This window comes from Capra hircus, chromosome 6 (assembly GCF_001704415.2).
Source record: "Capra hircus breed San Clemente chromosome 6, ASM170441v1, whole genome shotgun sequence".
NCBI classification, from domain to species: Eukaryota; Metazoa; Chordata; class Mammalia; order Artiodactyla; family Bovidae; genus Capra; species Capra hircus.
This window is the reverse complement of record NC_030813.1, coordinates 22,306,916-22,334,073: the sequence shown is the minus strand read 5'-3', so window position 1 is coordinate 22,334,073 and position 27,158 is coordinate 22,306,916. Positions and strand designations below refer to the sequence as shown.

The 27,158-nt window shown below is 36.3% G+C and overlaps 1 protein-coding gene across 7 annotated transcripts in view; it reads right to left on the bottom strand.

The window, feature by feature from the left end:
* The window catches only part of UBE2D3 (ubiquitin conjugating enzyme E2 D3), a 28,470-nt gene continuing 14,835 nt past the window's right edge, over positions 13,524-27,158 (bottom strand). For 3 of the 7 annotated variants that reach the window (XM_018049257.1, XM_018049258.1, XM_018049256.1), the window contains exons 3-9: positions 26,597-26,660; positions 26,477-26,508; positions 20,673-20,750; positions 19,660-19,765; positions 17,298-17,391; positions 16,827-16,876; positions 13,826-15,321 (exon numbers count right to left, since the gene is read on the bottom strand). In XM_018049257.1, coding sequence (XP_017904746.1) covers positions 16,828-16,876; positions 17,298-17,391; positions 19,660-19,765; positions 20,673-20,750; positions 26,477-26,508; positions 26,597-26,660 — 423 coding nt within the window. In that variant the 3' untranslated portion in view covers positions 13,826-15,321; position 16,827. Of the gene's footprint in view, positions 15,322-16,826; positions 16,877-17,297; positions 17,392-19,659; positions 19,766-20,672; positions 20,751-26,476; positions 26,509-26,596; positions 26,661-27,158 lie in introns of all 7 variants that reach the window. The other 4 variants (XM_018049260.1, XM_018049262.1, XM_018049259.1 and 1 more) reach the window with 2 other exon arrangements.

Here is a 27,158-nt window from a genome sequence, read left to right as displayed (position 1 = left end):
TGAAAGTGAAAGAGGAGAGTGAAAAAGTTGACTTAAAACTCAACATTCAGAAAACGAAGATCATGGCATCTGGTCCCATCACTTCATGGGAAATATTTGGGGAAACACAGGAAACAGTGTCAAACTTAATTTTTGGGGGGCTCCAAAATCACTGCAGATGGTGACTGCAGCCATGAAATTAAAAGACGCTTACTCCTTGGAAGAGAAGTTATGATCAACCTAGACAGCATATTAAAAAGCAGAGACATTACTTTGCCGACTAAGGTCCGTCTAGTCAAGGTATGGTTTTTCCTGTGGTCATGTATGGATGTGAGAGTTGGACTTTGAAGAAGTCTGAGTGCTGAAGAATTGATGCTTTTGAACTGTGGTTTTGGAGAAGACTCTTGAGAGTCCCTTGGACTGCAAGGAGATCCAACCAGTCCATTCTGAAGGAGTCAGCCCTGGGATTTCTTTGGAAGGAATGATGCTAAAGCTGAATCTCCAGTACTTTGGCCACCTCATGTGAAGAGTTGACTCATTGGAAAAGACTCTGATGCTGGGAGGGATTGGGGGCAGGAGTAGAAGGGGATGACAGAGGATGAGATGGCTGGATGGCATCACTGACTCAATGGATGTGAGTCTGAGTGAACTCCGGGGTTGGTGATGGACAGGGAGGCCTGGCGTTCTGTGATTCATGGGGTTTCAAAGAGTCGGACACAACTGAGCAATTGAACTGAACTGTGGCCCTACTGTGATTAGATTGACTAGTTTTCTGTGAGTATGGTTTCAGTGTGTCTGCCCTCTGATGCCCTCTTGCAACACCTACCATCTTACTTGGGTTTCTCTTACCTTGGGCTTGGGGTATCTCTTCACAGCTGCTCCAGCAAAGCGCAGTGGCTGCTCCTTACCTTGGATGAAAGGTATCTCCTCACCACTCCCCTTCCTGACTTTCAATGTGGGATAGCTCCTCTAGGCCCTCCTGCACCCGCACAGCCACAGCTCCTTGGACGTGCGGTTGCTCCTCCCGGCCGCCGCCCCTGACCTCGGACATGGGGTGGCTCCTCCTGGCCGCCCTTGGCCTCGGACGCGGGGTAGCTCCTCTCGGCTGTTTCTGCGCCGTCGCAGCCTGGCACTCTAGGCCCTGCCCCTGACCTCAGATGTGGGGTAGCTCCTCTCATCCGCGCTTAGTGCGCCGGTCTAGGTTGGTCATAATTTTCTGTCTAGGTTGGTCATAATTTTCTGTCTAGGTTGGTCATAACTTTCCTTCCAAGGAGTAAGCGTCTTTTAATTTCATGGCTGCAGTCACCATCTGCAGTGATTTTGGAGCCCAGAAAAATACAGTCTGACACTGTTTCCACTGTTTCCCCATCTATTTGCCATGAAGGGATGGGACCGGATGCCATGATCTTCATTTTCTGAATGTTGAGCTTTAAGCCAACTTTTTCACTCTCCTCTTTCACTTACATCAAGAAGCTCTTAAGTTCCTCACTTTCTGCCATAAGGGTGGTGTCATCTGCATATCTGAGGTTATTGATATTTCTCCTGGCAATCTTGATTCCAGCTTCTGCTTCCTGCAGCCCAGCATTTCTCATGATGTACTCTGCATAGAAGTTAAATAAGCAGGCTGACAATATACAGCCTTGATATACTCCTTTTCCTATTTGGAACCAGTCTGTTGTTCCATGTCCATTCGAACCGTTGCTTCCTGACCTGCATACAGGTTTCTTAAGAGGCAGGTCAGGTGGTCTGGTATTCCCGTCTCTTTCAGAATTTTCCAGTTTATTGTGATTCACACAGTCAAAGGCTTTGGCATAGTCAATAAATCAACCAAGCCATAAAGCTGGGTAGGGCTGCAGTGTTCCACTGTGTGTAGAAGTGATACATCCAGACTCAAAACAGAAATTACATGGCTTGCACTGATGATGACACTAATGACCTCATGGGTGGTTCCTTATGCCTGACTGATAGGCCTGATACTTACCTGGGCTGATGCAATATGTGTTAGAGCTGGCCAGAAAAGGACTGCTGCCACTTACAGTCCTACTTAGGAGTGGCCCTGAATGACACTGGTGAAGGGAAATCTGCCCAGTGCACAGACTTGTGAACTCCATGTTTATTTTTCACTTCGTGTGAAAGGAGAGGTGGTTTGAGGCATAGTTATATACTGACATTTGGGCATAGCCAAAAGTCTTGTTTGGTTCATCATGGCCTTAAGAAAATAAAACTAGAATACAGAGGATGTGGAGGTCTGGGTAGATAATATATACATGGACCCTGACATTCACAAGAGAATGTGTGCAGAGCGGGCTCTTGACAACTAGGTACACAGAAAGACAGTCCTATGAAGTTTAGCTGGCCTCTCTGTTCACTGTTTCTGTACTTGATATTGGGCTCATGAAGAGACTGGCCCTTGTAACAGAGATGAAGGCTATGCATGAACCCAACAATCTGGGCTTTTTCTCACCAGGGATATCTTACTGTCTCTTCTGATTGCCCAACCACCGGGTAGCAGAGACTAATTCTGAGCCCTAGATAAGGGTACTGTTCCTTAGTAGAACCAAGCAGCCACCTGTTGGCACATTAATTACATTGGACCTCCTTGATTGGGGCATCAAATTGATGTACTGGAATTAACATGGATTCTGTATATGTTCTGCCTTAACTGACTGCAGTATTTCCACTAATACCATCTGAGACTTTACAGAATTATTTACCTCTTAAAATGATATCCCTGCAGCATTGCCTTAGAAAACAGGCATACCTGAGTAAAAGGAGATGTGAAGACGGGCAGGTGAACTCACGACCTTGAGAATCACTTATTTTACCAAGTACCCTATCACAGGAGCAGACAACTTCCTCTCAGAAACTAACAAAAAACAGTGGAATGGCCTGTGGCAGTTTCAGCCTGAGGACAGACAGCACCTCATGAGGTTGTAGCACTTTACTTTAGGATGTGGGATATGCACTGAACTATGGTCAGTATGCTTCCCTGCTGGCTCAGTGGTAAAGAACCCGCCCACCAATGCAGGAGACACGATTCGACCCCTGCATTGGAAAGATCCTCTGGAGAAGGAGATGGCGACCCGCTCCAGCATTCTTGCCTGGAGAATCCCATGGACAAAGGAGCCTGGTGGGCTACAGTCCATGGGGTCGCAAAAGAGTCGGACACAACTTAGTGACTGAACAACGACAAAATGGTCAATGTATGGTGCTATGTCTCCCCAGAACTAGAATCCACAGGTATAAAAACCAGGATGTAAAAGCAGAGGTAGGCTCTCTCATCATCACTGTCAGTGACTCACTAATGGAATTTATTTCTCCTGTTCCTGAAACTGTTGATTCTGTTAGGTCAGAAGTCTTGGATGCAGGGTTGGAGAAGGATGCAGGCTTCCACCCATTTGGAAGTTGTGACTAATACTGTGGAGTCACTTGGGGTTTCTTGTTCTAGTGAACAAGCAGGTAAAGAATGAGCTAATGTACTGACTGGGGTAATGAACTGATTATCAAATGAAGCTAGAGTTGCTACCACCCAGTGAGAACAGAACCTAGGAGAGGCACTGGAATATCTCTTACTATTTCCATGTCCACTGTTAAATATCTATGGGAAATTACAGGTACCATAACCCAACAGAGACAAGACAACCCACCATGACAAGATCCTTAGTCGCCCTAGGATCCAAGGCCTAAACCAATCAGTCCCTTGGAGATGCTGGCTTCTGTCATCGTTTGTAATCTCCAGAGAGGCACCAAGCCACAGAACATGGGATCAGGCTTCCCCAGCAATTACCCAAAGGGGTTTTTCCTTCTTCCTCTGTCTTAATTCCTTTTGCCTACACTCTCACTATTCCAGGACTGTACCTCACAAAAATAAATAAATACATTTTAAAAGATGAGTAATTAAGGTATGCCTCAGTCACCGACTGCTAGGATACTCAGGTAAAGACAGTATTCTCTCTCAATTTATATTCATTAGGCTGTTCAATCATTTTAGGGCTGTCCAATAAAAATGAGACATCCAGAGCAGTCCGATATAAATATTGTGTAATAACCCAAAGTAATTAAAAAAATATCTGGAATCCAACTCTTTGCGACCCCGTGGACTGTAGCCCACCAGGCTCCTCCGCCCATGGGATTCTCCAGGCAAGAATACTGGAGTGGGTTGCCATTTCCTTCTCCAGGGAATCTTCCCGACGCAGGGACCGAACCCAGGTCTCATCTCCCGCGTTGCAGGCAGACGCTTTAACCTCTGAGCCACCAGGGAAGCCCAATTAAAAAATATCTAGTAGTCACATTTTAAAAAGTAAAAAGAGAGCTTCCCTGGTGGTCCAGTGGTTAAGAATCTGCCTTGCAACGCAGGGGACACTGGTTTGATCCCTGGTCCGAGAAGATCCTACATGGCACGAGGCAACTAAGCTCGTGTGCCACAACTACTGAGCCTGGAGTCTGGAGCGCAAGAGCCACAGCTACCAAAGCGCATGTACCTAAAGCCTGTGCTCGGCAACAAAAGAAGCCACTGCAAAGAGAAGCCCGCGCACCGCACCAGAGAGTAGCCCCTGCTCGCCACAGCTAAAGCCTATGCACAGCCGCAAAGACCCAGCGCAGTCAAAAATAAATGTAAATGTTTTTTAAAAGTAAAAAGGAAACAGGTGACATTTTCATAATCTTATATAAACTAATACAGTAAAATATTATTTTAACGTATTCAATATGCTGTGATTATTGAGTATTTTACATTCTTTTTTCACACTCAGACTTCAGAATCTATCGTAAATTTTATACTTACAGCGTATCTCACTTTGTAAAAAATATTTACTTTATTTATTTGACTGTGCCAGGTCTTAGTAGCATGCACCGCACAAGATCTGGTTCCCCAACTAGGGACTGAATCTGAGCCCCCTGCATTGGGAGTCTGGAATCTTAGTCACTGGACCCCCAGGGAAGTTCCTCACCCATCTCAGCTTTGATCTATATTCAATTTCATAAATTTTGCAGTGAAAAGATTCACATACCAAATTTGTTTTGGAATATTGGATGATAATTCTCTGATATTTCTGAATATATTGTGAATAGTGGCACTTGATTTTTTTTCTCCCAATCTTTTCATAAAGGATGTTTGTATATCAAACAGCTCTGGAAGAACACCCATGTTCTAACTTGTGTAGTTAGTCAGAGAGCAGATTATTTCTTTTTCTTTGTTTTGCTTAGGCCCTCAATGAATTGGATGATGTCAGTTCAGTTCAGGGAGGACAGTCTGATTTACTGAGTCTACAGATTCAAATGCTGATTGCTTTTGCAAAGACCCTCATCAAATTACCCAGATATAATGTTTAACCAGTTACCTGGGCATCCTATGCCGCATAAAATTAACCATCACAGTGCACAGTTCAGTGAGTTTTGGCAAACATACATACTTGTGTAATCACACCCTGATTAAGATACAGAACATTTCATTCTAGAAAGTTCTCTTGTGCTTCTCTCCAAATTCTTCCCATTCCAGGTGATGGCTGCTCCATTTCTAGAGCCATCGTTTAATTTTGTGTCTTCTTGGATGTCATGCAGATAGAATCACACACTGTTTTTCTTTTTTTTTAATTTCTTTTGATCAACACTGTTTTTCAGACTTATCCATGTTACTCACCCTTATTCTTGAAGGATATTTTCCTTGGTATAGAATTCTAGGGTGATAAATATTTCTTCTCAGCATATTGAAGTTAATATTACACTATCTTCTGTTTCCATTGTTGACAAATCTTCCATTTTTACTCTTCAGTCAATCTACCCCAGCACACACACACACTTTATTTGCAGAGGAAATGGCAGCTCTGTATGGACCCCTGGACTGTAGGTGGGCTATACACAGCCCTCCAGGCTGTTCTGGTGTGTAACCCTCCAGGCCACAAAAAGCAAACCATGTAGGATCTTTGATTTCCATGTCAAGGGGACTGCAAAAAGTTTATCACCTGGCCAAGGCTGCAAGGTCACAGATGAAATTTCAGTTACTTTATTTTTAAAAATTTCTGGAAGTACTGCTTTTGGTTATTTTTCAAATATGATTTGTCATTTTTTATAGTCTCTTGCTCTTTATTCATGTTTGAAACTTTTATTTCTGGCACAATGGTTAAGAGGAAAGACTGGAATTTCATTACCTGGACTTAAATCCTAACTTCTGCCATTAACCTTGGGTAAGTCATTTATCCTCTTTGTTCTTCAGTTTCCTCATCTGTAAAGCAGAGATAATCATGTAAGAATATGTTTGTTAATAAGTATATAAATTTGTTGATAATAAACATGTGTAAGTAATAAGTATATGCTTGTAATGAGAATTAGAAGTTAAGAATTCAGAACAGTTCTTGGCACCTAAAAAGTATTACATGAGTGTTGGCTTCTGCTTTTTGTGGCTGATTATTTTGACAGGAAATTCATATAACATGAGATTAACTATTTAAAAATGTATAATTCAGTGGCATTTAGTGTGTTCACAATGGTGTACAATCATCACCTCTAAGTTCCAAGGTACTGTACTTTTATCATTCACAAGGGAGACCTCATACCCATTAAGCAGTCAGTCCTCATTCTTTTCCATGACCCCCACCCCCATCCGTGGCACACATAAATCTGACTTTTGTCAGATTTATTAATAAATTTAACTATTCTAGATATTCATAGAAATATAATCATACAGTATATTTCCTTTTATGTCTGGCTTCTTTCATTTAGTGACATGTTTTTATGATTCACCTATGTTGTAACATGTATCAGCACAACACTCCTTTTTATGGCTGAATAATGTCACTGGATGGTTATATCACAGTTTGTCTATTCATTCATCCGTTGTTTCCATCTTTGACTATTGTGAATAATGCTGTGAACATTCATGTATAAATATTTATTTGAATATCTGTTTTTAATTCTTTTGGGTATATATTTGGAGTGGAATTGCTAGGTCATATGGTTATTCTGTGTTTAATTTTTTTAGAAATTAGCAAACTGCTTTCCATAGAAGCTCTATCATCTTACATTCCCACCAGCAATGTACAAATGGCTCCAGAGTCTCCAAATCCTCAAGAACACTAATTTTCCATATTTAAAAAGTTATAGCTATCCCAGTGTGAAGTGGTACCTGATTATGGTTTTGATTTGCATTTCTCTAATAACCAATGATGTTGAGCATCTTTTACACATTTGCTGGCCACTTTTGTTTGGAGAACTCTTCTATTCAAATCTTTTGCCCATTTTTATACTGGATTACTTACCTTTTGGTTGAGTTTTAAGGGTTCTTTATGTATTCTGGATATTAGACACTTACCAGATATGTCATTTGCAAATACTTTCTCCTATCCTTTAAGTTGTCTTTTTATTTTGATAGTATACTTTGATACACAGAAGTTTAAAATTTTGGGCAAGTCCAATTTATCTGTTCTTTTTCATTGCTTGTGCTTTTGGTATCATTTCTAAGAATTTATTTCTCAATCCAAACTAAAAAAAGTGTATTCCTCTTTTGTTCCAAGAGTTTTATGTAATTTTAGGTCTTTCACTAAGGACTTTGATCCATTTTGTTAATTTTTGTATATAATGTAAGGTAGGAGCCCAAATTTGTTTTTTTACATGTTAATATTCAGTTGTCTCAGCACCATTTGTTGAAGAGACTCTTCATTCCTCATGAGACTATTCACCATGAGTGGTCTTGGCATCCTGTTGACCACAAGATGTATATGAGTTTATTTCTGAATTCTCAATTATATTCCAGTCCTATAAGTTTATCTTCATGCTAGTATCATACTGCTTTGATTTCTGTAGCTTTGTAATAAATTTTGAAATTAGGAAGTATGAGTCCTCTTTTTTTTCACATTTTTTGTACTCCTTTGTAATTCTGTATGAATTTTTTTGTATCTCCCATTTCTGTAAAAACAATCACTGGGGTTTTGATAGGGATTGCATTGAATCTGTAGATTGCTTTGGGGATCATTGCCATCTTAACAATAACAAATCTTATAATCCATGAACAAAGATGTTGTTGTTGTTTAGTTGCTGAATCATGTCTGACTCTTTGTAACCCCCTGGACTGCAGCATGCCAGGCTTCCCTGTCTTTCACTGTCTCCCAGGGTTTGCTCAAATTCATGTGCATTGAGTTGGTGATGCTGTCAAACCATTTCATCCTCTGCCTTCTCCTTTTGACTTTAATCTTTCCCAGCATCAGTGTCTTTTCCAATGTGTCTGCTCTTCGCATCAGGTGACCAAAGTTTTGGAGCTTCAGCATCAGTCCTTCCAGTGAATATTCAGGGTTGATTTCCTATAGGATTGACTGGTTTGATCTTGATGCCCAAGAGACTCTCAAGAGTCCTCTCCAGCACCACAATTCAAAAGCATCAATTCTGTACTCAGCCTTCTTTATGCTCCAACTCTCACATCCATACATGAGGACTGGAAAAACCATAGCTTTGACTAGACTGACCTTTGTCGGCAAAGTAACGTCTCTGCTTTTTAATATGCTGTCTAGGTTGGTCATAGCTTTTCTTCCGAGGAGCAAGTGTCTTAATTTCATGGCTGCAGTCAACTATCTGCAGTGGTTTTGGAGCCCAAGAAAATAAAATGTCACTGCTTCCACTTTCCCCCCTTCCATTTGCCATGAAGTGATGGGACCAGATACCATGATCTTCGTTTATTAAATGTTGAGTTTTAAACAGCTTTTCACTTTCTTCTTACACCCTCAAGAGGCTCTTTAGTTCATCTTCACTTTCTGTCATTAGAGTGTTATCATCTTCATACCTATCATACCTATCAAGGTTGTTAGTATTTCTCTTGTTGATCTTGATTCCAGCTTGTGCTTTATCCAGCTCAGCATTTCGCATGATGTGCTCTGCATATAAGTTAAATAAGCAGGGTGACAATATACAGCCTTGTCCTACGTACTCCTTTCCCAAGTTTGAATCAGTAGGTTGTTCCGTGTCTGGTTCTAATTGTTGCTTCTTGACCTGTATACCTGAACACTGGATGTCTTTCCATTTATTTAGGACTTTAATTTTTTTAGAAATATTTTGTAGTTTGCAGTATACAAGTTTTGCTGCTTCCTTGGTTAAATTTATTCCTAAGTATTTTATTCTCTGTTATAAATGGAATTATTTTATTAATTTCATCTTGTAATTCTTCATTGCTACTTATAGTAGAAATACAACTGGGTTTCCTGGTGGCTTAATGGTTAGGATTTCAGGCTTTCGCTGCCAAGGCCTAGGTTCCACCCCTAGTTGGGGAACTGAGATCATGCAAGCTGCGCAGCTCAGTCAGAAAAAAAATACAACTAATTTGTGTTGATTTTGTATCCTATAATTTTGCTGAATTATTAGCTCTAATAATTTATATTAAGATTTTTCTGTCATCTGGAAAGGAAGAAAATTTTACTTTCAATTTGTATGATCTGATGTTTTTAATGTCTGAAACTTTTGCACATCAGTTCCTACTCATGGTGCAGTACTAAGTTCTGTTGTGCTTTCTTTTCTGGTTTTTAACTGTGAGCTATTATTGAGTCCCTACAGAGTATTTGTTTACTTCCACCAGCACCAGGTTGCTGATTTGGAACAACTTTAAAAAATGTTCTGCTTAGGTTTTCAGACTATCCACGTAGTAAGATTTAGAGCTGCAAATTTTCACAAAATCAAACTATTATTACATATTCTAAGAGAATATTCTTCTGCCACAGAGAATGAAGATTCAAGACATGCAGACTCATCTGTCTGTATTTGGGTTTATCCTAATTGACACCACTCTTTGGATGTATTCTGGGCTTTGCCAGGGTCATGAAAATGAAAATATACTTCATTTGATTCTTCAAGTGTTCTCAAGATGCTAGCTAGTTTCTGATTATAGCCTGCTTCTTTGGGGTTCCTGGTTTCAATTTGGTTTGGGCTTGAGATTAAGAACATTTTTTTTTTTTAAAGTGCTTCCCCCTCAGCATGTTTAGTTGCTTTTTCACGTAAAGAGTTGGTCAGTGTAATCATCTATACTGACAGAAATGGAAATGTCCAACCACTCACTGAGATACTTGAGAGTCAAGAAGCATCCATCAATTATAGCCTGCCAGGCTCCTCTGTTCATGAACATTTTCAGGCAATATTAGTTGGGTTAGTTTCCTTCTCCAGGGTATCCTCCCAACCCAGGGATCAAACCCACATCTGCATTGCAGGTGGATTCTTCACCTGCTAAGCCATTGGGGAAGCTTCCATGTTAGGGTGGTTATTACTTAACACTGCCATGGTGCACTCTACTGTGGCAGTGCTGTTGGTATTTTATGTAGAATAGTTGAGAAAAATCACTGATAGGTTGACATTTGAAACCTAATGATTAAGGAAGAAAGAGCCATATTTTATCTTTGATAATCCCAGGTAAAAGTGAAGAATGATGGCAAACATCTTGAGGTAAGAAAAAGCCCACTGTGTTCAAGCCTCAGCAGAGGCCTGTGTGACTGAGCTGAGGAAGCTGGTGGGGAAGTTATTAGGGATGAAGTGGTGAGAAAAGTCACTTCCAGCCTGTAAACTGCTTTTAGGATTTGGCCTTTATTCTTAATGAGATGAGAAAACATTAGGTTTGGAGCAAAGTGATGATGTGACCCAATGTGCTTTAAAAGGAATATGCCTGGTGTTGCATGGATGATAAATTGCTACAAAATGAAAAGGGAGACCACTTAGGCTTTTGCAATAACTCAAGAAACAATATAGATTTAGACCATATAGACCATCATGGCAGCAGTGAAATGTGGTAAACAGGTAGATTCTGAAAAAAAAATTTAGGTAGAACTGACAGAGATGTTTAATTTGCAAGTTTAAGAAACGATGCCTAGGTTTGGGGCAAATGCAACTGAAATGTTTACACTTGCAGAGGCCAAGAGGTAGAAATGTGTCTGTGTACAAAAGTCCATCATTCTTTAGAAAGTGAGGTGGATGATGAATAGGAAGCTACACAAGTGTTAAGAACAATGGCTGGTAATCATATGGTAATATTTAACTGTTCTTAAGCAACTAGGGATATCAAAGTATTTCATTGTTTGGCCTTACTTGATAATATTCAAATTTGACAGGGTAAACAAGGAACCAAGTTTACACAGAGGCTCAGACACTAGTATGTAAGAATGAAAAGTAGTTATTTCACAAAACCATTTTCTACAATACAGAAAAAAATTAAAGAGGGCTCTTAAAAAACACATTATTTCATCCAGAACGTCCACAACCTGGAGAGAGAATTAACAATGGAATGTTAAATAACATATTCCATGTAATAAAGCAACTATCAGGAACACTGTGTATCAGAATCATTAGAATTTTTTTCAAAATGAGGCCAAGAAAGGAATGAGTTGTTAGCAGGGTTGTAGAAAAGGATGTGAAACAGTGATTTACTGGGAACCTGGAGGTAGGGGTGGGGACAGCCAACAGCAAGCTTCCTAGTCTTTTGTGAACTTTTTCATCTTTTAACATAGAATACTTCAGGAGTGGGAGAGGCTGTCACCTTTCAAAATTCTGGTCCAAATACCTTTACCATTTATTTTTCCTTTACAGCAGGGGAGTATAAAAAGTTTTAATTGTTACTTTACGGTATGTTTAGTATCTGTTCAAGTCAGCAAAGACACCAAATACCCTTAATGTGACATCTTACCTTTCAACCCTCTCATTCTCCCAAAAGTTGCTTCAGCCAGAGTATGACCAGGGCTCAAATCCATGTTCAGCTATCTATCTAGCCAACACTTAGCAGAAAACTAGCACCTGGTTACTCTTTTTAAACACTTCTTGGCTTTTAGTTGAATCATTTCTTAGAATAAAGTCCTATCTGTTAAGACTGCTACTTAAAATTAGTTCATTATGGGATGTTAATAATACATTAAGTAAACATGTAAATCAACCTATGGCATAATTCAAATATGAAGTATGTTAGAAATTTAACACTTGGGCATGTATGTTCTTACAACCATGAAAGAAGAGTAAAATAATCATAGGGTCAAAGTATTACTGCTGAAGTCTATTAAGGGAGAGCAAAGAACAGACCTTCCAAGACCACTTTAATGGCTTCTTTAAACAGGCCACTGTCATTCGTTTCCAAATCAGTAGGCCTGGAGTGGGATTTATCATTTCCATTTTAAAGAACTTCTCAAATGATAGTGATATTGCTCATCTTTGAGAATCCTAAATTCTTTATAGACCACAGTTTTTGTTACAACTGTAAGTTCAAAACAGAACTCACACACAACATTAAGTGTGAATTTCGTTAGCTGGAATTACCAAGTAAGACCAGAGTGTCTTTAAACACAGACTTTAATGGTAACAATTCTTTAAGCTCAGTTAACCTTAGCTATTACAAGTGTTATGCTGATGTCACTATTAGACAATATTTAGTGACTTGCACTGGGTTCCTCATAAAATAGAGACAAATTCACTTAAAACTATAAGCAACAATCATTTAACAGTTTTGTTACGCCAACACAAAACATGGCTAATCTGATCACTTCCAAAATCACTAACACAGGATGGTCAATATCTGAATTATGTCAACTAAACCATTAAAAAAAAAAGTGAGTGTTTCACTACCCCTGAGACCACCAGTTAACTGTGGTTCATACTTTTAAAAAATTGTGAGTACACCCACACAAGAAAGCCAAGTAGTTTCTTTTAAATCTGATTATCACATTGCAAACTTGCCCAGGAATGAGTCACTTAGAATGTAATTTTATCATTACGTCAACTGGACTATAATCCTCACAGGTTAAGATAAACAACATAATTTAAAACTGAATTATGCATTAAAAGATGTAAGAAACAGGAAGAACCAAAATCAATTTTTAATGTTAATAATCACTTCAGTGCTATACATGGCACTATTAGTATATATGGGGGAAAGGACAAATTCTTGGATTCTTTTGAAGGTTTCACTGCAGATGATCTCAAGTCCAGTGTTCATACATTCAAAAATGTTGGTTTTCCAGGTACTTTTACTGTTCTGTTAAACCTGGAGAAGCCTTTATGGCTTGTTCCCTTAGAAGTGACATAGGAAATATAGAAAGCATCAAGTCAAAGATACAGAGAACTGGACACATCTATTAATCATTATGACAGTAGCTTCAGGAAGTCATCTCTATAAAAACTTAAGGGTTATCTGTAGCTAAAAAGGTCAATTTGAAAGCCAAGTAGAATCCAGCTCTGACAAATGTTTTATTCGTGGCTGGTTTTCAAGAAATGATATGCCTACTATAAAAGCTATTATTTTGAGGGAATCTTGTTAATTATCCTAAAAATAGAGCCAAAAAGTTTCTTACCTTGAGGAGGTATCTTACTTATTTGTACTTTGAATCCAACACAGTTTTAACAGTATAATATGTACCCTTGAGTTATTTTTAAAGCAAAGATAGAATGAAATATTCACTCATTGCAAAATGGTATAACTGGATTGATATTTCTCAATGAAATGCTTATTACAGAATTAACAAAGCCAAAACATTTTCGGAAGGCATGCATTTCACTTTCAGTTTAAAGAACCTTAATTCAATAAATCATGTCCAAACTACATATTAAAATGTTTATAAAAATCAAGCTTTAACATTTATTTTATATCTAGCTTTCCACATCTGTGTGCAGACAAGGAGTAAGATTGCACATAAGTGTAAGCAGTGCAAATATGTGTAAGTGGAGAAAAGTCACAGATGTGCTAGAAGTTGAATACAGGACCATAAGAAAGCAATGGACAAATCAAAGAAACTAGGAAAAAATAATAAAACTATAGGGTCAGAATTAGATAGGGTGAAGAATGATAATGCCCTTGTTACTACAGAAGTTACATAAGTGGCACAGATTGCACTTGTCAAACAAAAAATAATCCAATAGCATTGACTTTTATTCATTCATGTTAAGTCACCTGAAATGGTATCTGTTGCATTTAAATGCTCATTAATGTAAATGGCTGAACAAATCCATTTTAATGGATATTCAATCCATTAAAAAACTCAATATCCCACATAGTCAGTCACTTCAACATAGCCTCATGACAACTCCCACACCAAAACAGTATTTTATTTTGTAAATTTTGACCCATTATTACTCCCATGTTATGGTCTTTTCAGCTGTCAAGCGTACAAGGTGAAGAAAAAATTTAGTTAGATAGGGGTTGCACCTGGAAAATAAATTTCTTAAACTCCATATACATGTTTCAAATCTGCTGGGTCCCAAGTCCATCTATGAACTCCCAGGCTGCCAGTATCATATGCAGCATACTAAAGCTACACTATCTGAATAGCAAATTCTGCATAAATCAGGTCAACCAATGTGTCAACCTGTAACAGACTGCATACTTTTAACTGAACATGGCAAAATATTCACTCTCTTGAACTTTACATCATCTCTGATGTCAAACAATGAGGCAAATCCCAACAGTATATACAAAAAACAGCTTTGCGTTTACAAAAGATTGTTTCCCATACTGATTAATCCAGGCAGCTAACTCATTGGTTTATGCAACTTTATTGAAGAAAAATAAATCAATTACTAGCAGAGCTATTAGTTGATCACTCATCCATTGACAACTTGCATCATTTATTCAGTGCTATATTAAACAGTGTATTGGAAGATAGATTAACTAATAGCTCCAAGCCTCCTAACAATTTAAATGAAAATTACAAAATGTTTTGAGACCCTATTTTGGAATACAAAGGGTGTTTGACTTCCAATTTCCATTCTCTGTAGAACAAGAACAGGTCATTCCTTTATTGACATGCATAAAATACATCACATTTTCTGTTCTGCTGATGCTATAAATTCAATACCAATTCTCCAGCCATATCAGTTATGAGCATAAAGTATATCATGTAACCTCAAATCTCTAACGGTGGAAGGCTTAAACAAGAATGGATGCTGCTAGAATAATGCTGCTTCCTTTGATGTGACAACTCAGCATCCATCTCCCTCCCTCTCAGATGATTCTTCAGCATGTTAGAGCAGTGAGGAATGGTTTTAGTCTCATAACCAAGTTAGAGTGAAGACATTGGCCACATAATACACATGCTCCATTTTTTTTAAAAATTCTGAATCTTGGGCAACTGTTCTCTTGTAACTACTTTACAGTTTCTAAAAGCAGTTATTGTCCAAAGCTGGAAGAACTTAAGTCTTCTCAGATGAGCATGTGAATGAATGGAGGGAGGTAAACAAAAAATAAAATTAAAAAAGATGAGGTCTGATAGGGGAGCAGCCGGATAAGAAAATCAAAAAAGGAACAGTAATTTAAAGTTTATTCCAGCTATAATGCAGGTTATTCTGACTTTAAGGTAGCATCACATGGCATACTTCTGAGTCCATTCCCGAGATATTCTGTTGTACCTGTAAATAAAAAAGATGTTATTTAAAAATTTAAAATAATTCTTAATACTTAAAAGGTTAGGAAAGAGTATTTTACTTCTAGACTTATCGTGGAGTCATCTTCAATGGCTACAATTAGGATAAAGCCAACAAGGAAGAAAAAGCACTGGTACTCAAAGCACTGTAGGAAACAAGACCCTTATGCTTCAATACAGTGTCCTAATCAAAGTAATACTTTAATAAACATATGGATAGGCTAGCAAAAATCAAAGACCTTTTTTCTCTCCTACTACTGACCTAATGGTCTATTAGAAATTTGACAATTATACATTCCAACAAATGTTAACCTTTTTTTACAATTTGCCATGGACCTATTATCAGAATAGTGCACTTATCTGTAGATCTATAGAAACTCCCATGAAAGCCAGACTGAGCAAACATTTTTATCTGAATCCTGGACTTCATGATAATTTACTTCACCCTGGATATTACCTAAAAGAAAATGCCTTTGAGACTTCAGCACAGGTAGATTAAGACACTGGGGAAGATGATAAAAGAGCAGTAATTTTCAAGAGGAGGTGGGCTGTGAGTTATATGTGCTAATCAAAATCACCTGTTACTTTTAAAGGGTAGTGATTGGCAATTAACAAACCCCACTTGAGACCTGATGGATGAAACTAGTAAGGAGTACAAGTGGGGGCATCTTTGTTTAAAATGATCAACAGGTAATTCATACACAAGCAAGGATATTTACTACTGAGGAAGATCACTAATATTGATAAAATGCTATCAATTTCTCCCTGTATTACTACCATGTCATAGACTACTTACCAGAACAAAAATTATAGTGATAACCTTAAGAAAGGAATATCTAAAAGGACATAGGAGAACTGATTTATATTTACAGTTTGACCTCTATAAAAATATTAACTTCATTTCAAACCAAGAACTAAACATAGTTCAACCGTTTTTCTAACTTTAAGTTCTTTCTCTACCAATTCGTGGTTACCTCACTCAAGGATACCTCTCAGAAAGCCAGCACTTTAAAACAAAGGTTTCATTTAGCATACAGGTAGCCACAAAGTATAGCTGACACTAATGCATGCTTGTCAGTAATGAACATTTAGTACAGATAGTGAGGCTTAAAAAAGTGTTTATCCCTTACATTATTATCTCTTGGCAAAATTTTAACTAAGTCACCACATTCCATATAGTATTGAAGTTTAAAATATACCAATTTTAAAAGTTAAAATTTAAATTCTATAGTAATTTGAAAAAGATACTAAAATTTTCATTTCTTACTGGTGCTATATAAACTCTGTTTTGCCATGCAAAAATACTCTCAAGCAATAATGACTGCTGGGTATACTTTCACGCTAAACAAGAGATCAAGCAGTTAAGTGTACAGTTTTCAGAAACTGCCACATCAGTTACCTTTGTTAGTTAATACAGTGCCTTAACGCATGCAGCACTCATGTGCTGGCAGTACCATGAATAAGCGCACCATATTGTGCAGATCCTCTTACCCTACAACATAGCGTATTTCTCTGTCCACTCTCTTGCTAACCTATTGTACCTAATTGAACAAGTATACTGAGCGTTAATTATAACATAAGGAAATTATAATGGTAAAGTTGTACATAAAGAATTCAATATATAAAATATTTAGACCAAATTTTTACAACAGTACCAATATTTTTCTCGTTTTAAATGTGATTGGGGTCAAGAAAAAATACCTTTCTTCCTCAAACTTAAAAGTGACAAACTGCTGAACATGTTAGAAAAAGAAAACATAACCTAGTAAATTAAAAAACAACAACAACAAAAAGCCAATCACATTTAAGTAACTAGCTTCTGCACATTTCAACTACCATCTTACCGGAAATAAGCATCAAGTCTCCTTGGCATCATGCCACAACTTACAGCAAAGTATATAATACTAACTCATTAAGAAAAGCCACTTTTTATGTTGTTTTCTCAAATTACTACATACTTACTTATCTCTGTCTGTTTTATAGATCCGTGCAATCTCTGGCACTAGGGGGTCATCTGGGTTTGGATCACATAGCAGTGAACAAATGGATAAAAGAACTGGAAGAAAACAAATGTCTGTTACCCACAACTGGGAATTTGGTTGAATAAAAGTATTTAAAAACAAGTATTATAATATAAACCTCAATCCTCAAAAGAGGATTAGTTTCTATCTTAATTTCCATAAGACAAAGCTTTACAGAGATTTTGATTCATACAAGACAAGCTCCTGGTAGTTAAGAGATCCTAAAAATAGATATTTGTTAGCTAGTTTACTGACTAGATACAAAAATCTGCCAAATTCAGAAGTTCTGAGATAGTGAAATGATACTGTATTAATTTATATTACTTTTTCTTTTGCTATGCCACATTGAATGTGGGAACTCCTGACCAGGGACCGAACCTGTATCCTCTACAGTGAAGTGTGGAGTCCTAACCACTGGACCACCAAGGACCTCTCTCTATGAACCTTCTGAAATAGTCAAGTGGAGTTTCTTGGTAATGGCTGGAGGGAGGTGGGGGTGGGGACTTTGAATAAGAGTACAGCTATGCAATATATGCTTAGCTGTTTAGCTTGATAAAATAATCCATTTTCTGTCCTACTCTCGGGGGAGTTTCACAAAAACACCCAACTGCCCCAATGACTACAGGTTTTATCTCCCAGAATTTATAAGGTAGAGACCATATCCAAGAATTCTGGTTAAACTAAAAAAAAAAAAAAACAAAAAAAAACCCACCAAGATCTACTACTGAGTAGTTCTTCAGCTACAGCTCTCACGCTGACCTATTCAAAACATTAACTTAAAAGATGTAAAGCATCATTAGGAATATGTATCTAATTCATTGTGAATACGAATTATGTGCCACTGTGCAAAGTTTTATAAAAAGTTTACAACATAAAAGCTTAATGTGGTTATGACAATCCTTGAAGATAATAGCAATACCATGAAAAAAAAATACATTATCATAGAAAATAGAACTTTAAACTCAAGTGCAGGATCAGAAATAAAACTAAATCTGCATTTACAGAAACAGTGTTCAGTATTGCAGTGCATTCCCAATGATGGTAAAACCAAACAAACCTGGAAAATAGTATTAAAAGTCTTCTTCATACCAGGTGCCTGGTGTTAAGAGAAAAGAAAAGACCTGAAAAGAAAAGACCTGAAAAGAAACTTGAATGTATCCAGGGGGGTAAAAAATGGGCCTAAAATAATGCTGCACCTAAAAGAACAACAGCAGCATTTACCCAAATTGTCCCCACTGCCCACACAAAAGTGTTTCTGATTAATCAAAAAATTTCTGGGAATGCTAGACAGTCCCTTCAAAGAGATTCAAATGCACTGTACAAGGACACAAAAGGCTTGATGTCCTGACTTAACAAATGAATGAACAAACAAAACCTGTTTCACTTTGCATTTACCACACTTCTAAATATAAAACTTCTTGTAAAACACTATTAACTATTTCAGGAAATAATCTGGGGAATGCTACATTGAGTATTCAGCCAAAAAATGGGAATGCTTCAAGTTAGCTGCTATCCTCAAATATCTGAAATTCAGTCATAATTAGCAACATTAAAAACTCATTTTGTGTACTAAGGAATGCTAATAAGCCAGCATCAAAAACTGAGTATCACTAAAAGGCAGACTTCCTTCTCATTAAGTAGCTGTGTGGTAGGTGATTTTTATTTGTGGGGTAAAAGTGACATAAAAGCCACCAGAGTTGTTTCAAAGAGATGGAGAGAGATTCCATCTGGAACATCAATGTGGAAACTAGACAACCTATTAAAAATGCCACACAACAGATCGCTTTTAAAGTAGAAGAGCAGAATTTATCTAGAGACCTTTCCCAAGACTATGCATTTTAGACTATTATTAGATAGGAAACAACCTACCATGATACATGAAAACTTAACTAAAGGTTTCTTAAAAAGATTTTTTATCTAAAAAATAAGAAACACAGGAAAATGAAATCAGAATTTTCCCATAAGAAACCTCAAGTTCAAAAGCTCTTTTAACTTTAGGTATACCATTTTTGCTAAATGGCGACAAATGAGTGAGATGTACAAGTGGCTTGGGATTGAAAAATATACTAAGAAAGCTATTAAATGCTGCTATTGTTATTTGCAAATACTGCCCCCCTCCATCTGAATGTTAACTTCTTCCCACAAAATCTTTAATCAATACTGCTAAGAGCAAAAAGGATGTAACTTCTTGTTCCTTTTCTCATCTTTATCAAAAAGCTGGCATTATAAAAATACTTAGGTAAGTCAGCTCAAAAATGAAACTCCTTTAACTATTAGAAAAATCAAAGCCGCTAGTATTTTACCTTTAGAAATAGTTAAAGCAGGAGACCACTGTGATCTTAGAATATCGAGACAAATGCTGCCATTACTGTTAATATTTGGATGATAAATTCTTGTTGTAAATGCAACCTAAAATAAAAAAACAACTTTATTTTTCCCAAATAAAAACAAGCATTGTAAACTTTGGCAAAAAACTATAGCTACACTTAAAATAGTTAAAAATTTTAAAAATCTAATAGCTAAAGTTATACACATAAAAATATCTATATTCTGACCAAGACCCTTCAGGGGCTTCTTTTTAATTAAAATGGAAAATATAACCATGTGGCAAAAATTTTATTATCAGTGATATGGTGGGTTGTTCTGAAGGTAAACTTTGGCCCTACCATAGCATGAGTATCAAAGGAGCAATTTGAAGGGAATTTAGGATTCACTAACAAATTAGAAACTTTCTGAGGTAGACCAAAGCATACAGACTTTACCATTTAAGGCATCAAGGTACAAAAGCATGTATTAGAATCTCCATTTCCAACTGTACATAAAACACGCATTTGAATATCATAAAAGTATTTTCATTTAAAGGCCAAAATATATTGTAGTCTTAAATCCCAACACAAATAATGGTATATTTTTTAGCAACGTGTGAAAACGCACAATGAAGGTTAGTGTTTGGAACGCTAGTATTTAAGACACTAGAGTTACTGATCCAAATCTGTATACGCACAATAAAGTGAGAAAAATGCTTCCACATGGTATAGTTGAGCCTTGCAACATAAAGGATAAGGCAATTCTTAACTCCAGTTACAAAGTTCAAATCCAGGTTTAGCTCTTCTTTTAACTAAGGCTAACAGTCGGCATTCAACATCAGTGATTTAATTCAGTATATACATTCAAGCCCCAATTATTCTTATTCATTATACACTCACAGTAGTTTAGCCTTAACTTATGCAGAACCCTAATGTCTAGGAATGTTCTATTCTTCTGAATAAAATACAAATCTTTACTCACAGACTTGGGGGTGGTGGGGAATACTTGCCTTAGGTGGTTTGAAGGGGTAGTCTGTAGGAAAATGAATTGTCAAAAAGAATACACCGCCTTGATATGGGCTGTCATTCTGTGAAAAGAAAAATATGCTTAACTCTGCTATTTAAAATGACTGCTAAATAATTCATGTTAACATTTATTTGCTAAGCATTTCTCTAATATGAAGCAAAATTACCTACTTCCACAAAAATAGTCTAAATTATTCCATGATAAAGTTCTTATTAGTGAAAAACCATAATATTTACTACAGAATAAGGAATCGTAATTTAGATCCTATTTTACATGAAGTCAAAGAATTTTAGAAAAACTATTCAGAAACACAAGGTTCTAGATCCTAGTTCTCATCAAGTACAGGTAACAATGAAGTCTACATAATAATGCATCTAATTATCATCTGAAAATAAAGCTTACATCTGTTTGTTGAGCATTTCTTCTAATGACAGTCATATATACACAAACAACTTTGTACCTTAACAGGCTATTCTGGTCACTGGCAAACCAGAAATTTATCCCTTATAGGTAAACATAACTCCCTTCAATAGGGGAAGTAGAATAGAAACAAAGAAGTTTCTAAGAAGTTTAGTTCCCAATTGGCCCCTCAAAATTCTCATTTAATAAAACCATGACAGCTTTTTCTTCAAAATTACACCACAAAATTCTTTATAGTAAGTCAATACATAAAATCACTAGATTTGGAAAACCTGGGATGTTTGCTTTGCACGCCTGAAATAGAAGATACAAAATTTCAAGCTACAGCAGTACTTTTTCTCCTTAAATGTTTTGCTCACTGTAATTTGAGTATGAAAAACTCCTCAGTAAATAAATATCATATAACATTAGTATGAAGTAACATTTGGGAGAAACTTACTAGTATTCCACATTTAATTTAACCAATACCAAGAAAAAGATGCAACTGTTGCCATTTCATGAGTAAATAAAATAGGACTTAAACATACCAAAGAATGAAAAGAAGGTGATGTAGTCAAGGATTTTAAGGTCAAAGAGTTTTTTTAAAAAAATGGAATTGCATAATTGCCTCTGGATATGCAGTCAACCTGGAAATATGTTTGAAAATCTGCAGTAACTGAATTATTGTCAATACCCATTCCTCTCCATTTGAGTGAGGATGTATACAGTGCTATCACGAACCTTGTTTTGTACTATGCCCACTCCTTATGCGAGGCAAATAACCTTCACAGGGCTGACACTGTAGTACAGCTCATTTAATCCCACCCCTCTGTAAAATTATTAAACATTAATTACTAACTCCATTCTACTTACTAGGTAGTGAAAGGGACACAGAATAATTTCTCATCTTGCTAAATCTACAGTCTGGTAGACATATAGTGAAATTTTATAGCTATTATGAAGAAATGAAAAAGGGTATATACCTGGGGTTTAAAGGAGAATGGTCAGTATACTGATGATCAAGTTAAAAGATACATACTATTTAATGGGAGAGCTACTATTTAAATGTCTTTCCTACTTCCAAGTCCCTCTGCTTCATAATGCCTACAAAACTCTAATTCAAGAAAATTAAGACTGCAAAATAGCATCTGCTAAGTACAGACAAATCAAAGACACAAGAATGTGACCCAAATTTATTAAATTAACATATCATTGTTAAATAATGACTATTAATTGGAAATAGATGCTTCAAATAGTTTACACTTTTATAAAATAGGCTCATGGAAGATACGTTTTTACCGAGTACAGTTAACAATTTAAGGGTAAACTGTTTTAATGAAAACATGTTTTCATTAAGCTTTAATTTCAAAAATTCTGCTTAAGCTTTCATTCCAAGTTTCATACAATCAAGCACTACATCTGACTGCTTCTTAAAGGCAGTCTAACAATAGATTTAGTCAAAATCAAATTTCATCTCACTTGTTCAAGAAAAAAAAAACTTACAGAATGAAAATATTTCAATGTTACAAATTAACACCACAACTCCAGCAAAGAGGAGAAACTGGTAAAAACCATACATGATCTAAAGGTAACCAAAATATGACACCTAAAAACTAAGGCTCTACATTTGAATTTACCATAAATCAAATAAATATACCAAGAAAAACAAAAAGGAACACTTTGATAAACAAACCGAGCCAATCTTAGAAATGAAGAATTCATAACAGATCTCTTCTTTAGAAACATTCTACCCTAATTTTGCTACAATTAGTCCAAACTCCAAACTGCTCCTCCCTCAGTGTCTGTCTGTACTCTTTCCCCTAAGGCAACTATGATATTCTGCTTCTATCTCCTGTCCTACACTTATTTTGGTAATTCTAGGATCTATCTTTAGTGTAGTTATTCCTTCTAAGACATATATTCAAATGCTTATTGAATATGTTCTACTTGGATGTCTCAAAAACTGAAACCACAATAGTCAAGCCACAAACTAGGATCTCATCATTGATTCTTTCCCATCTTACTCATAGTAGATACCAAATCTCAAAAATCCTTAAGTCTTCTGAACTGGATTCCTCTCCTTTGTATCCACTGCTTTAGCTCAAAATCTTACTAACTTTTATCTATATTATGGAAACGGTTTACTACTGGTATTCCTGCCTTCACTCTGGTTTTTCCCTCCAATTTATGCCTCACCCTAATGCTGAAGTGGTCTTTTCAAGATAAAAGTTAACTCCGGCTTAAAATCAAACACAGCTTGCCAAGACTGAAGCTCAAATTCCTATGCTTTAATGATCTGGTTTCCAACAATCTAGTATCATCTTTCACCTCCTCTCCAGAATACATTTCTTACTGCTCAGTAAATAATGCTTCACATTTCCTTTTTCTCATATTTCTTTCCCCTACACTTGGAATATTCTCCCTTACCCACAGGATCCTACCTATACTGTACGGTCCATCTTAGGCTTAAATGTTTTTTAAAATTTAAATAATACAGTCCTCCCTTGAGTCCAAACTGCTGGCTGCCCTTTTAAAATACCTTGCTCTGTATAGTTATTATTATTCAACAAAAATTTAACATTTAATTTTCCTCTTACACTATACAGCTCCTTAAAGACTAAGGTACTAAAGGTGAGTTTTCATGTATTATTAGCCTTTGCCAGGAAAACGTAGTAATAGTCAACATAAACTGAAAAATTCACCCCTGTATGACAATAAAACATTTCATATGGACCAAATATTTTACTTCAGATAGTTTTTGTAGCTGATTCTGCTCAGGCTGCCAACAATTACATTATTCACATACACAGTATGTGAATAGCTATTTATCTTAGATTAGGTGGAATGGAAGTTAGTGTGGTTCTCAAAATAATTTCAAAATTCCTTGTAACAGCTCTATTTCCAATTTTAAAAAGCAAGCACAGAAATATCAGAAATAGGTAAGGAAATTAAGCTTCTTCTCACTGCACCAATTTGTTACAGAAATTTCCCTTAGTACAAAATAACCAACAAAATTTAAACACCACGTAACTAGCAATGGTCTGCCAATTCTGTCAAAGCTTTATTTTTTATCAGCATATCTGATCTAAAGTATCTTGTCTTCAGAAAGAATAAGGTAGCACACAGGTTTTAAGAATCATGCATTTTTGCTCAATCATCAAGAGCACTTCCTTACTATAATCCACCAAAATCCAATAGTAACTCTAATAAAATAAAATTATCTAATCAAACTGTGATGTTTTGTCACAAAGATGCAGTCAAAAGTCAAAGTAACATGGTTTGTTTCATTGATATACTTAATAGTAAGGGTAACTGTTAACCATGTACAAGCTGACATTGAAACTTAGGTGCTTACTTATGAAGCACAATTAAGATCTGCATTTTGGGTGAGTTTTTATAACTTTTGACTCATTCCTGAAATTGTCCAACAATGAGAATTAACTTCTGTAGAAAACCAGTAAATCGAAAAGGCTAATGTTACTAAAGCAGAACTATGCTATTATGGTATAAATATAATTTTTGCTCTTGTTAATCAGGGGTAGAGTTCTGAAAATAAAATATTTGTTTTTGAAAGAAGAAAATTGCTATCCTTTATATTAACAGGTTGCTAGAAAAAAAATTAGCAAAGAATAGCCATAATCTGAAATACATATATGAAATAAATAAAAAATGTTTCCTGAAAATAAAAGCAAATTAAACAGCCAAAAATTTTTTTAGGATAAGCAATCTCCTATTCTATGGAAGACTACTATTGAGCTCAATTATGCTTCACTTTGATTTATTAAAAATGAACTTTTGGAAGGGAATAATAAAAAAGCAGTTTCAAAAATCAAGCAGAAAAATGTTAACACTGGTTTAAAACAACTGGTTTATTACACACACCATCCAATCACAAGTCTTGACTACCAATTCTTTCATGCTTTATTAGTACTGACAACTCATTTTCATGAGAGTATCTTAAAGCACCTCTGAATCAAAGATGAGTTTTATTTGGTTCAGGTATGGCAAGGCATTGTATTGAATTCTGTGCTTTGAAAACTGGTGATCTATAACGGAAAAATTCTACAAGTTGCAAATTTAAGTGCTGAAGTGGACTTGGTAGAAACTGTTGGCAGATACACACATCTCATCTGAAAAAAAGGAAGCAGTTGCTAGTCCATCCTAAGCCTAGTCAGGAGGTTTTTATGCAAAGACTGTCAACTTTTAAAACATTGTGCGGGTCAGGAATTCTCTGGTTGTTCAGTGGTAAGACACAGTACTTGCACTGCAGTGAGGCACGGGTTCAATCCCTAGCTGAGGAAATCATAAAATCCCACAAGTCATGCGGTGTGGATAAAAAATAAAAAACACTGTCAAACTGGGTCAGCCATGAGTCATATAAATATGTATATTTAACGGGGGTGGGAAGCACAGAGCAGTGGCAGATCACAGTTTTGTCACCCATTAGACAAAAGCAAGCACTTAAAACAGTAAAAATATACCTGGAGGTAACTGGAAACAATCCTGACTCTGTAGTTTTCATTAGGATAATCCAGACATACTTTAAACTATTAAAAATATCCCCTTCCATCTTATTTATAATCAGAACTGTTAAATAAACATGTGCTAATCCAACCTGCCCTCTGGCTAACTTTTCAAGGGTATTTCCTCTTTTATAATTATGAACTACTATTATCACACCTAGTACATTATTGCCATTTCTATTGAAATTAAAATACCAAAAGGGGTAAGAAAGCAGAAAATTCAGTAACAAACACACAACTCAGAACAGAAATCCTCACGTGCCTTCCAAGTTAAAAAAACGTTAAGTATTGTGCAAGATACAGTCTTACCCCAAGATGTTTTACTGCGCTCTAATTCTGTGAAATTCTTAGATGGTATCCATAATTCTGAATATTCAATTATCCAGCAATACAGTTTCTTATCTACCCAGGATAGAAAGGAATTTTGCTGTATTCAAAATATCACTTTCTACCTAAAAATATTCAAATTTTATATGAAACTAAAGTTCTAGAAAAACTCAAAATATCAAAATAATACAATTAAGCTAGATTTTAGGCAGTTACACATTCAGAGTGAGTAACACCATGATATGGTCAAAAAACTAATTGGCTCTGTAAATCAGGAAGCTCTGTGACAATACTTTACACTGCTATGAGGGAAAATTAGAAGAGATATTTGACAGGTCACAGAAATGCTAAACATAGAACCCAGGGAATACTGTACTTAACAAATGACTAGTTTCTTTCAAAAGCAATACAATTATGGCATATCCCAAATAGAATTACAATGTAATGAAATAAAGCTATAAAGAGTTAGTTAAAAATTACAAACTAGATTAATGCTGTGTTTTTAATTAAATCTTTGCTTTTAATTATCAGTACTTACAGGTCCCATAATTGTGGCTTGCCAATGAAACACTAGAAAAAGAAAATACTCTTGTTATTGTCTAAAAATACACAAGCTTTTTTGAAACTAATGATAAAAATCAACTTGAAAATTACTTACTATCATCCCCAACTGGACCTGCAGAACATTGTGCTGGAGGGTCACGGGCCAAATCACTAAGTTCCTAAACCAAGATAGAAAATACTGGGTCATAAGACCATAACAGAAAGAGTCATCTGCTTTGTTATTTTCACACCATTCTTTAAGGGACATATAATCACAATTTACATCAACAATACATTCCGTAAGAAAAGAAAACATAACCCACCCTAGTCCAGTTCCTGGGACACACTACGCATAGTTATTTTATGGACGCATACCAGAACAATTATCTTGGCTAAGGGTTCATGAAAGCACACACACACAGATATGAATTTTCATCACAGGCATACCTTGTTTTGTTGCATGTCATGGATACTGCGTGGGGGTTGGGAGGGTGCTTTGTTTTTTTAACAAACTGAAGGTTTGTGGCTATCTGGGCCCTTTTTCTAAAAGCACTTGCTCATTTTCTGTCTTTGAACCATATTTTGATAATTTCTTGCACTATTTCAAACCCTCTGTCAGTTAAAAAAAAAAGATTACAACTTGCTCAAGGTTCAGATGATTAGTGTTTTTCAGTAAT